Below are 14153 nucleotides of genomic sequence, written 5' to 3'. Positions count from 1 at the left end.
CTTTCTTTCTTTCTTTCTTTCTTTCTTTCTTTCTTTCTTTCTTTCTTCTTTCTTTTTTATTTTAGGGATAGAGAATGCAAGCAGGGCAGAGGGGCAGAGGGAGAGAAAGAGAGAATTCCAAGCAGGCTTCACGATCAGCACAGAGCCTGATGCCGGGCTTAATCCCATGACCCCACCCTGGGAACATGACCTGAGCCAAAATCAAGAGTTGGATGTTCAACCGACTGAGTCACCCAAGCGCCCCCACGATGTCTTTCGATTGAAAATACCTGCAAGTCAGCTGCTGAGTTACTGACTTAGCAACATGTAATATTTGACCTTTTCAGTAAAGGTGAATTTGTACAGACCCTTGGATTTTGGCTGTAATGGTCTTTAATCTTGAGAAAACATATCCACATAAAATAGTCGTGACTTGTTGAATGTAGGCATTACAATAACGCATAGAGTTCTTGACCTTAATCAACCTCTATAAGTTAAGGAATTGAGGTTAAATGCTGAGAGGGAGGCTGTGCCAAAGCGTCGTGCACCTCATTACCAGTAATGCAACTGAAATTTGAGGAATGTCTATGGAAGCCCAGCCCGATTTGCTGCACTCCTCTGACACAGGCCATCAGAACAGGTGCCAGTGGAGCTAAAGTAGAAAAGACATGTCTCCACCACCACCACGATGTCACAGGTTGAAGTGACAACTTTTGACTTGAAAACTGTCTTGGGAATAGACAGCTATCAGGGACGATATTTGCCAATATGCGTGTAACCCTCCCAACTTTATGATCATCTGCCTGTTGCCTTTGGGGAAATCCCAGTGGAGCATACCACGGGGCAGGCATTCTGAGAATCAAGTCTAGGCTCAACAGGCAGAGGAGAAATGCATGTCCAAAGTGGATGGTGGAGTTTGGCCCTTACTGTTCATTAAAACTGGGTACGTAAGCTTTTAGAGAAAGGCGTGGGCACTTACCTGTTTTAACTTTATTCATCTTAGGCCAGCCACAAGCCCCAGCTAAGGTGTTCACGATTTAACAATAAGTCCTTGGAGGACTTTCCAGAGAAGGCTGGAAAGGGTGGCGTTGAGGCCAAGAACCCAGTCAGCCTCAAATCACCATATCCTGTATGCAACCATACGCCCACTCCTCTGCTCTCTCCCAGGAACCCTTTGGGCTTCCAGAAGCCAAACCAAGAAGGAAGAACGGTATTTGCTTGCCCACCTTGCCGAATGATGGTGGTTGGCTCTCCGCCATGCAGACTGGCTCTCCCAATGGAAGGCTCACTGATGTCGGTCCAGTAAACCATCTTGTCCACACAGTCGAAGGCCAGGCCAATGATGACTTTATCCTGGAAGTGCAGACCAGCCATAAGAGTGGCCCACTCACTAGCATCTGAGTGACCAGTGATGGTGGGAATCTTCCATGTGCTTTCTGGCATTCAGACACCTTTATTTTATGAAAGGTCTTCAAGTCTTGAGTCCACTTAAAAATGTTTATTACTGAGCTGTAGAAGTTCTTTATATAGTTCAGCTAAAAACTTCTGTCGTGTGTGTGTGTGTGTGTGTGTGTGTGTGTGTGTGTGTATTTCCACTCATTATGTAGTTTTTTTCAGTTTCTTTTTGTTGTTGTTGTTTTGGGTTTTTTCTTAATGGTGTTTTTAACAGAGCACAAGTTTTAAGTATTTATTAAGTTCAATTCATGACTGCTTTTCTTACACTTTTTCTACATCATCTAAGCAACCTTTGCCTACCTAAAGATCATTTTTTAAAAAGACAAATATTGGAAAGGAAGAGGTAAAACCACTCTAAGACAACTTGATTGTTTCTGTAGAAAATCCCAGGGAATCTATAGAACTATTATAACTACCAATTGAATCCAGCCAGGTTGCAGGTACAAGGGCAATATAAAATGGTGTTTCTACATACTAGCACAAAATAAAAAATTTAAGAGAGTAATGTTTAAAATAACATTCAAAACAAAGTATTTAAGAACAAATATTTTTAAATGTGCACGATTCTACACTAAACGCTATTAACACATCACAAAGTGAAATTAAAGAAGACCCAAATAAATGAAGAGATAAATTAGTTGAATAGATTGTAACATCTAATATTGCTAAGATATCAACTTCCCCTAAATAGAGTTAAAGATTCAATGCCATCTGTATCAAAATCCCAGTAGGCTTTATTTTTCCCTTTGGTAGAATCTTAGAAGCTTACTCTAAAATGTCTATGGAAATGCAAAGTGAGGCAAAGCAAATATATGAAGAACTCCTACAACTCAGTAACAACAAATGACTCAATTACAAAATAGGCAAAGGATATGAGTAGACATTTTTCCAAAGAAGATACACGGATGGTCCATAAGTACATGAGAAGATGCAGATATCGCTTGTTGGAGAAACACAAATCAAAACCACGACGAGGTCGCACTTCACACATATTAGGATGACTAGCATTAATAATTAAAAATCTTAAGTATCAACAAGGATTTAGAGAAAGTGGGATCTTTGTACCACGCTCGCGGGAATGTAAAATGGTGCAGCTAAGGAAAACAGTATGGCAAGTTTCTCAAAATATAAAGAAAACATACACAGAATTACCATATGATTAGGAAATTCCGGGTCTGGCTCATCCTTAAAAAAAGTGAAAGCAAGGATGTGAACAGACGTTGGTGCATACATCCCCACAGCAGCAATATTCTCAAATGTCCATCGAAGGATGAACAGGTAAACAAAATGTGGTAAATCTATACAACGAAATATTATCCAGCCTAAGAAGGAAGGAAAAGTCTGGCACGGGCTACAGCATGGATGAACCTTGAGGCCATGATGCTAAGTCAAGTAAGCCCCTTCCAAAAGGATAAATACCAGATGGTTCCAAATATATGAGGCACCCAGAGGAGTCAAATCTATAGAGACAGGAAGCAGACTAGAGGTTGCCAGGGGCTGGGGAAGGAGGGAGTTATTATCTAACGGGGACCGAGTTTCTGTTTGGGATGATGAAAACAGTTCTGGAGATGGATGGTGGTGACAGTCACACCATCATTGAGAAGTGGTTAGAAATGGTAGAAACAGGGGCGCCTGGGCAGCTCAGTCGGTCAAGCGTCCAACTTCGGCTCATGTCATGATCTCGCACTTTGTGAGTTTGAGCCCCGTGCCGGGCTCTGTGCTGACAGCTCGGAGCCTGGAGCCTGCTTCTCTCCCTCTGTCTCTGCCTCTCCTCTGCTCACACTCTATCTCTCTCTCTCAAAAGTAAATAAAGATTTTTTTAAAAAATTTAAAAATGGTAACAATACACAAGACACAAAATAAAAGAACAGTGAGTATCTCTCCTATTGTATCAGTGCCCTCCCCTCCACCGGCCCCACCTCCATTTTCTGCTTTTCACAGCCTCCCTCGACATTTAACCTCTTCCCTTCATCGTGGGCGGCAATGACTTTCACAGGGAACCTAGCCCACTCCCGCTACGTGAGCGTGTGCTTGAGGGGACACAAAAGGAGAATGATGCTCACCCTCAAAGGGATTTGTGTGTCAGTGAGGCAACAGGACAATACAAAGATCACTTATTCATTCGGCAGCTATGTTCTGAGTGCCAAGCACTGTTTTGGCTCTAACACTGCTGTGAAACAAATACCTCCATGAAACAGGTGGATGGTTTCTGGTCTGGCATGCTTATGTTCCTAGCGGGAGTAGATACATCGGATACGGAACATGTACACTGACACATAATGTATCGAGCAGTACTGAGTGCTATGGTGAACAGAAAGCAGGATAAGGGGGCAGAGAGCAGTGTGGCCAGGGTGGCCAGGTCAGGCCTCTCAGAGAGGTGATGTGCCAACAGAAATCTGAGTGAGGCGAGGCAGTGCACTGCAGAAGGGTCTGGGAGGGAGAGGACTCCAGGCAGGTGCAAAGGTCCTGAGGTGGGAATGTGCGTGGTGTGTTGAGGACCAGCCAGAGGGTCAGAGAGCTGAAGCTGGAGAGTGGGGGGATAGTGGCAGGAAATGGGATGGAGGAGGTGGCCAGAGGACGAAGGAAGAACTGGATTCATTCTGTGTGAAGGGAGAGCCCGTCAGAGGGTTTTGTGCAGGAGAAGAACACGAATCCAATCGAGGCTAATTAGGAGGGGATTTGAAAAGCGTCTTCACTCCTTACGGGACCTGAGGGCCGCCCCCTCCTTCCGCCCCACTGCTCTGGCAACCCTGACCCAATCCCGCCGGAAGCCCCCAGGTCTCAGGTCTGGTTTCTTGGCGAGAGGGGGTCAGGATCACAGATGAAACAGAACGGCTTTTCAGAAGCGTCCAACCCCTAACAGACAAAAATTCCCCAACTTGCAGAATGCATCTTTGATGCTTTGGAAAGCTCTAAGCCGAAGCTGTTACCGCCTCGGGGCAGATTTGAGGATCCTGAGGCGATGGTCTGCCAAACACGAGTCACTGTACTGAGCAGGAAGGGCAAGGTCAGACCTGGGAGACGCACACAGACCAGATCTGCCAACTCGTGTGATGCCCCACCCGAGGGGTCAGACACCACAGTGGCCTCCCCATGGCCTTCCCGATTCTGCTCCTGCCCTCCCAGCTACACAGGCGGCTCGGGAACACAGTGGCCCCGTCTAGAGACAGACACCTGCAGTCACGTGGAATCAAGAGGCTCCCGCGTCCAGGGGTCAAGCCCCGGTACTGGTCTAACTACACCCTGCTTGTTTTTCCGGGTCACTGAAGCAGAAGCTGTCACCAAGTGCTAAGCCAGCACTCACCGGGGCATGAAGCAGCGTCTTGGCTTCTGACTTCTGCATGGTGCTTCCTTCCAGGGGGAGGCGCTCTATCTTCCCGGTCTGAGCAAAGAGTAAGTGGGTCCCAGGTGGCAGAGGGATCACAGCAGTGGGGACAGAGGGTCCGTGGTGAATCGGGGGGGCCACTGTACTCAGACCTAGGTGGCAGGAGATGTCAATGAGCAAGGTCTCTGTGCAGGAGGAGTGCACACAAACACACACACGGGGTCACGCCAGCTTCATGGCACCACAGGCACACAGCTACTCAATGCCCATTTGTGTCTAAAAGCACAAGTTGCAGAAAGACCTCAGTCAAAGGGCATTTGTGAGGAAGAGGAGGTGGGGCATGAGTCTGCCATTAAAGGTCACTTGAAAAAAAATGGCCTGGACTTCCCCGAAATAGAAATAGAAATAATTCGACCATTCACGTCCTGCTTTGGGCATGGGCCGTGGCAGTGAACCAAAACAGCCCCTGGAAAGCCCTGCCCGCAGGGAGCTCACTTCCCAGTGGCAGGCACTAACCTTCCCAATGCTGGGGGGACTAGCAGGGAAGCAGCCCCACGCACCCTGTCCCCGTGGTGGGCGAGGGTCACACCCACTGCCGTGCGGGAACACGCCCCTTCTGGGCTTTCAGGGACAGAAGGAGGATCAGAGACTAATTCGCCCCCAGGTTCCGCCTCGCCTCTTAAATGCTGACCCCGATGCCCAGCACGACGCCCCGGCTCCCCTGACGACAGAGAAGGGTGAGGGGCACAGAGTGGGGGTCAGGAAGCCTGGATCCCAGACCCAGCCTTCCATTCCCTTGCTGTGTGGATGAGTCATGGCTCTTCCTGGGCCTTCTCTCCCGCTCTCTGAAGAGAGAGGGCTGGACCCGGTCGTCACTGGGGCCATTTCCACGTCTTGCTCCTTGTGCCCAGTCAGTGACATAAACCCATCTGGCTGACGTCTTTACTCTCTCTGGAGTTCATCCCTCCTCTCCAAACTCACTGCCAGCCCCTGAGGTCCGTTCCCTCGAAGCTTCTCACCTGGATTAGTTTTCAGCACCTGGACGGCCCCTCCCCTCCCCCAGGGGCCTCTTACTCTTCTCTTGGCTTCCACGGTCCAACCAGCAATCCGTCTAAAACTTACATCTGGTGGCATCAATGCCTGCTCAAGACCTTCCCCGGACTCCCAGCTGCCCTCGTGATCAACCCCAGGCGCCTCTGCTGGGCGTCTCAGATCCTCACCTCGACTCCCCTCCCACAGGACAGACACCCCTGCAATGTCTGTGAGCTCTCAGCCTGCTCCTGCTGCCTGGAATCGGCCTCTCAACCCCAGCCCCTCCCCCCCAATAACTTGGTTCACACCATCTGCTCTGGAAAGCCTTCCCCAACTAGCCCCCCATGCCCACAGAAGCCAGGGACACCTTCCTCTGGGTCTCCCGGCCCCGTCCTCTCTCACAGAGCTCCTCTCCCTGCCCTGCACCTGTTCACCTGTCCTCTGACCTTCTGGGTGCCACACTGTGACTCCCCCCTTCTGGACCCCCAGCACTGACCCCAGCATCTGAAGCTCAGTGAATGTTGGCCGGATGGATTAATGACCACTTCCTGCTCACTTAGCAGCCTCTTAGCAGCTTCCGGAAAATATCTGGTAGGGGGTCAATCCCTGATTAATAGCTGTATGGAGAATGGAGATTCAAGGACTGACTGCATCTGATTTTGGTAACTTGTGACAGCTACCATTTCCTACATTTGAGACAGAGGCAGGATTTTAGAGCCAGGATCCATCCAAGAGATTGTTCTGCTCCTCTGCTGGGTGGAGGCTGAGGAAGCTGAGACTGAGGCTATTTGGGTCCCGAGCCACACAGCCCCGCTGGGCTGCACACAGGCCCCTACTCCCTGCCCAGCGCCTCCCAGGGAAGGGCTTCGGTCGGCCTCTCCCAGGCCTTCAATGTCCCAACACCACAGACACTGGAAGGCCAGGCCACCACTGCAGGGACTGTGCCCCGGGGGACCCACAGCACACGCACCCTCTGCTACCAACCGAGAATCACGGCAGCCAGTCCCGCTGGCATCTGTACAGAACAGGTCTGCACAGGAAAGGAGGAGAACGGGTATGAGGAGGGAGGGAGGAAGGACAGAGAGATGGAGGGAGTGGGGTTCATGCGAGGGAGACGGAGAAGAGGGGTGCAGAGGGCAGACACAAAGTGCCACCTGCGTCCTGGGCAAGGCCCCCGGTGACGCTCACGGGCACTGGACCCCCGGTGACGTTCACGGTCCCCCAGGCCCTTCTCAGACACAAGCCCAGCACGGCGCTGCCCTCGGACTTACAGGGGGGACTCATCCCGGGCCTGGTCCTGGTGCCCTCCAGCTCACGGCCGTCGCGATCCACGCACCAGCAGTAGCCGGTGCTGCCGTGGCACTGGGTGGGCACGTAGTGCCCATGCTCGTCACACTCGGGGACGAACAGACCTGGCCGTGGTGGGTCCGCTGCCCCCGCCGCCCCGAGGATGTGTTCTCGCTCCAGCTGGCACCGCGTTTTCTCCATTTCTACGACAGAGACAAACGGAGGGAGACGGTCAGCTGTGTCATCGGTCGGTGCTCACCAGCCGTGGCTGCGGGACACCCACGCTGGACTCGGGCCCCCGGAGGCTGCCCGTTCATCACTGGGTTTTGTTTTGTTCGTTTTCTAAAACGTAAACTATCATCCTGGTTGAGGGATTTGACAGTCAAGATTACGTTTGCGTTTTCTTTTGTCTGCTAAGCACTTTTTGGTTTCAGTTTGTGACAACTGAGGCAGAACGAACACGCCATAAAATTATTTCAAAGTGAGCGATTCCGTGGCATTTCGTGTAGTCACGGTGAGAGGCAACCGCCACCCCTACCGAATTCTGATCCACTGTCCTCAGCTCCATAGGAAACTGTATACCTAGAAACAGAGCACTGCTCTCTGTTTCCCCCTCCTCCCAGCCCCTGGCAGCCAGCCGTCTGTCTCCATGGATGGCCTCTCCTGGACACGTCCTATAACTGGGATCATATCACACGTGGCCTGTTGTGTCTGGCTGCTCTCCCTCGGCACAATGTCTTCGGGGCTCATTCACCCTGTAGCATCCGTCAGTATGCCATCCTTTTAGATGGCTGAATACTATTCCACAGGGTGGTTACGCCACATTGGCTTGTCCATTCATCACCGGATGGACATCGCTGAAATTTGCTTTGGGAAACTTTGCTTCTCTGAAATTTGTCCTTTTTATCATGTCAAGCTGCTTGATTATCCACGTCGAGTCGAGGTCAAAGATTTGGGGAGACCAAACACCACAGGGCACATTTTCCAACAACTGTGTTTCATTTTAATGATGAGCTCGTGTTTGGCATGAAACATGGCCTCTTAGCCTTGCAACTCAGATCCCCACGTAGGGAAATACTTCTAGATCTTTGGGAATCGCCGATAAGAAGCTATGGCCTGGAATCAACAACTTCCCAATACACAGAGTTCTAGCTCGTTCCGAAGCAGCTGGAGTCCGGCCACCACAAGGGCCAGGCCAGCACCGCCCTCAGCCCTACAGTCTCCACCACACGAGCGATGCCCAGCCATCAGCAACGCTGACTGCTGACAGCCACCCTCCTGCCAAACCCAGCTATGTCGGCTGCCTCTGTTTTCCAGGTCTTTCCATGTGCTGTGCGTGGTGGGACACTTCCTCCTTGACCCTGCTTTCCCTTCCTCCCAGTTCCTCCCAGTTACTTCCCCCAGGAAGCCTCGCCAGGCCCTCCAGGGCTGGGTCCTGTGTGCCTCCATAGCTCCCGGGGGGCCTGGGCTCACCTGCCCTGGCACACTGACAATGACACTGACTCTGTTCCTCGTTTGTCTCCCCAAGCGGATTCTACTGCATCATCCCTCACCTCCACTCAGGAAGCACCTGACAAGGGAAGAGCTCAAGGGGCTCACGGTCCAGAGGTGAGGGGACAAGAAAACATACTGTTACACTCTGTCCTGACAGAAGAGCCCAGGACAGGCCAGATCCACAGAAGACATCTCCTCCATGGGTCTCAAGGGCAAAGGGGTACCAAAGTGCTGTTTTGGTTTGTTTTTGTTTTTAAAGAGAGAGAGAGAGAGAACGAGAGCAAAAGGCAGAGTGAGAGAGAGAAAGAATCTTAAGCAGGCTCCCCACTCAGCACAGAGCTGGATGCGGGGCTCAATCCCACAGCCCGGGGATCATGACTTGAGCTGAAATCAAGAGTCCAGGCGCCCCCAAAGTGCTGTTTTTTTAAAATGTATATTTATTTATTTTTAATTTTTTTACATTTATTTATTTTTGAGAGACAGAGACAGAGCATGAGCGGGTGAGGGGCAGACAGAGAGGAAGACACAGAATCCAAAGCAGGCTCCACGCTCTGAGCAAGCTGTCCGCACAGAGCCTGACGCAGGGCTCGAACCCACAAACCGTGAGATCATGACTTGAGCCGAAGTCGAACACTCAACTGACTGAGCCACCCGGGTGCCTCCAAAGTGCTGTTTTTTTTTTTAAATGTTTATTTATTTTTGAGAGAGAGCGAGAGCATGAGCGAGGAGGGTCAGAGAGAGAGGAAGAGAGAATCCCAAGCAGGCTCTGCACTGGGGCTCAATCTCAGGAACCGAGAGCTCATGACCTGGGCCAAAATCAAGAGTCAGAAGCTTAACTGACTGAGCCACCCAGGTGCCCCTCAAATGTTCATTTGTGACCGTGTCTATACATGGCCTTCGCGGTGACATTCAGCATGCATCCTGCCAATAAATGTTTAAAGTACCTTTGTCTGTGTTGCCAGGTCTCATGTTAGCCTGCCTCACGTGGTTGTTCCCTTGATCGGAAGCAGTGAAGGTGCCTGGAAAGTGTGTGTTAAACCTGGCAAGGGAAAAGTGGGTATTGCTTTCCCTTTTAGCCCTAGGGGCTAATATTAAAAAAAAAAATGATGTAGGAAGAGCCAAACAAAGATGCAACTAAGCCATGCAGTTGGGAATAAAATGTTGGGTCCTGTTCACTCTTGGACATAGAACTTATTCACTTCCTCAATACCTCCCGTGCGCACAGGGTTTTAGAGTTCCCGTACAAGGGGTCTCCGTTTACAGGTGTCTCATTTAACTCTCTACTAGGATCCTATGCAACACGCAACTAACTGTATTTTTTTCCACCAAATGAGACCCAAGGCTCAGACTGGTGAAGGGCTCCCCGATCACAGCACGAGTAAGCAGCTCAGCTCAAGCTACAACGTGGGTCTTTGGATTCCTAGCCTAGCCCCCTGCCCCGCTGTACCCACAAGCCCAGTGCACGTACACAATGGGTGGGTTGTGTCAACAGTGACGTACACAGGTGAGCTTAATACGCTCATGAAATCATCTGTGGCCCACAGACTCCTCTTCCTTCCATCACCATCTGTGTTTGATGTTGCCTTTCCAACTTGAAACCACACCTGGTGCTCTGTGTGCAATCAACCAAAGCAAACATCTGAGGAAGCAGAGGCAGCTCCATTCTACGTGGCTGACGGTTCTGCACTGACGTGGTGTTTGACCAACGTACAACATCTCAAGCGATCGGCAACTTTTACAGCGGAACTTTTAAGTGCTGTATCCTGAACTCATACAAAGGAGGGGAAAACCCCAGTTGTGACTCAGGAGATGGAATTTCAAGTATGTTTATGGAAAGCTGTGATGTCGCTGGGTTTCTTGGGATGGCTTCTCAGCCTGGCCTACCAGGCAGTGGGAGCTGCTCCAGGGGCCCCAGCCCCCCATGGAGAATTTTCCACTGTGGGCAGGGTGAGGACGGGGTAATAACGATCCATTTCCTGGCCCTGTTTCTGGCTGATAAAATGACCACTCAGGCAAGATTCCTTTCACTCATCTAGTCTGATCTGCGTGGGGGAGGAAGCAGTCAAGACCTGCTATTTATCCAGGGAGAAGCAGGAAGTCTGGGGTGACTTTCTCAAGGTTGGGGACAAAGAAAATGAGAGAAAAATGAAAGAGAAGGAGAAATAAGAAAAAAAGTACCTTTTTAACTTTCTTGACTTACATTTCATTCTCTCGCTTGATTACATTTCTTTCTCTGTGCTAATTCGCATAGATAACTATTGCAGCCTCTGATATACTCCACGGGGCTGAGAAACTCATTTGGGGAGGAGCCATTTTTTTAGCCTCTTCCTGCCCCGTCTGCCCCCAAGAGGGGCTGGCTGCTCCTGGGGGCTCTTCCACACACGGAGACTTATTTATAATAAAAATAATCTAACCCAACACCAGAGTCTTTCTTTTGGGGCGCCTGGGTAGCTCAGTTGGTTGAGCATCTGACTCTCGATTTCGGCTCAGGTCATGATCTCACGGTTTGTACGTTCGAGCCCCGCATTGAACTCTGCACGGACGGTGCAGATCCTGCTTGGGATTCTCTCTCCCTCTCTCTCTGCCCCTCCCCCACTTGCATGCTCGCTGTCTCTCTCTCTCTCTAACTAAATAAATAAACCTAAAAAAAAGAATTTCTTTTAAAAAGGGTTTTACTCGGGGCACCTGGGTGGCTCAGTCGGTTAAGCGTCAGACTTCGGCTCAGGTCACAATCTCACGGTCCGTGAGTTCGAGCCCCACGTTGGGCTCTGTGGTGACAGCTCAGAGCCTGGAGCCTGTTTCAGATTCTGTCTCCCTCTCTCTCTGACCCTCCCCCGTTCATGCTCTGTCTCTCTCTGTCTCAAAAATAAATAAACGGGGGCGCCTGGGTGGCGCAGTCGGTTAAGCGTCCGACTTCAGCTCAGGTCACGATCTTGCGGTCCGTGAGTTCGAGCCCTGCGTCGGGCTCTGGGCTGATGGCCCAGAGCCTGGAGCCTGCTTCCGATTCTGTGTCTCCCTCTCTCTCTTCCTCTCCCCCGTTCATGCTCTGTCTCTCTCTGTCTCAAAAATAAATAAAACGTTAAAAAAAAAATTAAAAAAAAAAATAATAAAAAAAATAAACGTTAAAAAAAATAAATAAATAAAAAGGGTTTTACTCAATTTTGAGAAAAATTGCTATAGAAAATTCTTTTATATGAAAAGTTCAAGGAACTTTTTTGTAAACCAAGAAATTACTCAGTCCTCATGTTCTTTGTTTATAAAACAAAGGAGACGAATTATAGAATTCTAGAGCTGCTTCTAGCTCTGACTGGGAAATGCAACTTTTCTATCATAGGGTTTGATTGAAGTAAAGTGCACGCTGAAACACAAACAAGACATGTAAAAAATAAAAAGTGTACATTAAATTGTTCGTCAGCTTTCTTTCTCTTAAACTGTATTATCTCCTCGATGTTTTCATCTTCTCTTGCAGCCCTGCTTTCTGAACTCTTGAATTGCCTTTGTGTCTACAGTTGTGTGATGTGTCTCTAGGTGCGAGATGCTGGTAAGTGTGACGGGCGCCACACGTGAAGAGATGTGATCAAACATCCATAGGTGAAGAGATGTGATCAAACATCCATAGGCTTGGCATTTGCCCTTAAGGACCAAGCTTTGCAACTCTAGCCCAGGACTTTGTATTATGTATCTCTTGATCCACTAAGAATCTGGTCTCCTACTTTCCAAAAATGTAGCCAATTACATTCCTCCAGACAGTCCTCAGGCAAGGTCACTGGCTCTGGTAGCCAGCCTCCAAGACGGCCCCCATCTCCTGCCTCCTGGTAGTTTCACATTTAGGCAATTCCCTTTCAACACTGTTAGGGGGCTGGCCTGTGACTAACAGTATCGCCAGAAGGGACAGTGTGCCCCTTCCAAGATGAGGTTACAGAAGACCATGGCTTCCAGCTTGGGTGTTCTCTCTCTCATCACTTGGTCTGGAGGGAGCCAGCTGCTAGGTGTTGAAGTCACTGAGGCGCCCTATGAAGAGACCCAGGCTGTGAGGATGTGAAGTCCTCAGTACAATAATGCATGAGGAACAGAGGCCTGTCAGCAACCACGGGGATCCTTCAGCCTCTGATGACCCTCAAAGACCACAACCCCAGCTAATCCCCAGACAACGACCTCATGAGAGACCCTGAACCAAGACCACCCAGCTAAGCAGCTCCTGAATTCCTGACCCACAGAAACTGTGAGATAATAAAGACATATCGTTTTAAGCTGTCGACCTTGAAGATCATTTGTTACATCACAATAGATAACTACAAAGGCCTCTTCAACAATACGGGTCTGAACGGTGAATTTTTTTTTTACCGAACAGAACTGTAAATGTATTTTCTCTTCCTTATGACTTTCTTCATGAAATTTTCTTTCTTCTCTCTTACTGCATTGTTAGAATACAGTATGTAATACATACCACATACAGACTATGTGTTAATTGACTGTTTATGTTATCAGTCAACAGTAGGCTCTTAGTAGTTAAGTTTTTGGGCAGTCAAAAGTTATACGTGGATTTTCAACTGCGTGGGGGCGTCAGTGCCCCTAACCCCCGTGTTGTTCAAGAGTCAACGGGACCATCGTGGCTTTCAAACTTTCTGGCCATGACCCACAGGAATACATTCCGCTCAGCAACTTGATACACACATGTATACGCACACACACATACTCATCCGTGCAGATACAAGCATCATTTCGTGAAACAGTACTTTTTCCTACTATATATACTCTATATACTCTGATATCTTCTTGATTCTTGTTTTCGATTCCATCTCATTTAAAAGAAAATGGTGCTAGCGATCCATGGAACATACACAGGTCGTGAGCAAGAGTGCAGAAGCTTGGGGGAAACAAATCAGAATTTCTGGTCTTGCCTGTCACCAGTGGACACGGCAGAAGCTGTTGCCTTAACTGACTCACCCTCGAAGCCAGTTTAATTTTTTCAGCTAGTCCCTTCTGTATACAGTAGGTACCAAATTAAGTGCGGACTGTCCGACGCCCTGCACTTCATTGTGTTTGGCAGTAGGCGTCCGGATGACATTAGTTTTCTCGCCGCTAATATTTCAGAAAGTATTTTAGTCAGCCATAATCTAGAAATATACGATGAAAACCTCAGTGTTCATATTCCAGCTGAAAAATACAAAGTGGCTCTTGTGTAACCTCCACAATCCCAAGTGCCTCTCTCCTACATGCAGGTAACCCCGTGCTCTGAGTTTTCGTTTTTCATTCCTCTGTATGCGTTTTGTAGATTTCCTACATATGTATACACGCATAGGTTTATTTTCATACAGCGTTATATATTTTTTAAGTTTATTTATTTATTTTTGAGAGAGACAGAGACAGTGTGAGCAAGGGAGGGGCGGAGAAAGAGGGAGAGACAGAATCCGAAGCAGGCTCCGCACCGTCAGCGCAGAGCCCCACGCGGGGCTCGAGCTCACGAATAGTGGGATCATGACCTGAGACAAAACCAAGAGTTGGGTGCTCAACTGACTGAGCCACCCAGGCGCCCCAAACTTTTTAACATTCTTACATTGTTTACATTTTTAGCATTTTA

At 49.1% G+C, this 14153-nt stretch overlaps 1 protein-coding gene across 2 annotated transcripts in view; it reads right to left on the bottom strand.

Moving 5' to 3' along the window:
* Positions 1-14153, bottom strand: part of NID1 (nidogen 1) — an 84322-nt gene that overhangs the window by 9305 nt on the left and 60864 nt on the right. For both annotated transcript variants that reach the window (XM_049644964.1, XM_049644965.1), the window contains exons 13-15: positions 7063-7281; positions 4739-4911; positions 1206-1332 (exon numbers count right to left, since the gene is read on the bottom strand). In XM_049644964.1, coding sequence (XP_049500921.1) covers positions 1206-1332; positions 4739-4911; positions 7063-7281 — 519 coding nt within the window. The remainder of the gene's footprint in view (positions 1-1205; positions 1333-4738; positions 4912-7062; positions 7282-14153) is intronic.

Source organism: Panthera uncia, chromosome D2, assembly GCF_023721935.1.
Source record: "Panthera uncia isolate 11264 chromosome D2, Puncia_PCG_1.0, whole genome shotgun sequence".
In the NCBI taxonomy this organism is placed as follows: Eukaryota; Metazoa; Chordata; class Mammalia; order Carnivora; family Felidae; genus Panthera; species Panthera uncia.
Note: the sequence above shows the minus strand (reverse complement) of the source record. Positions and strands in the feature narration are given on the sequence as shown.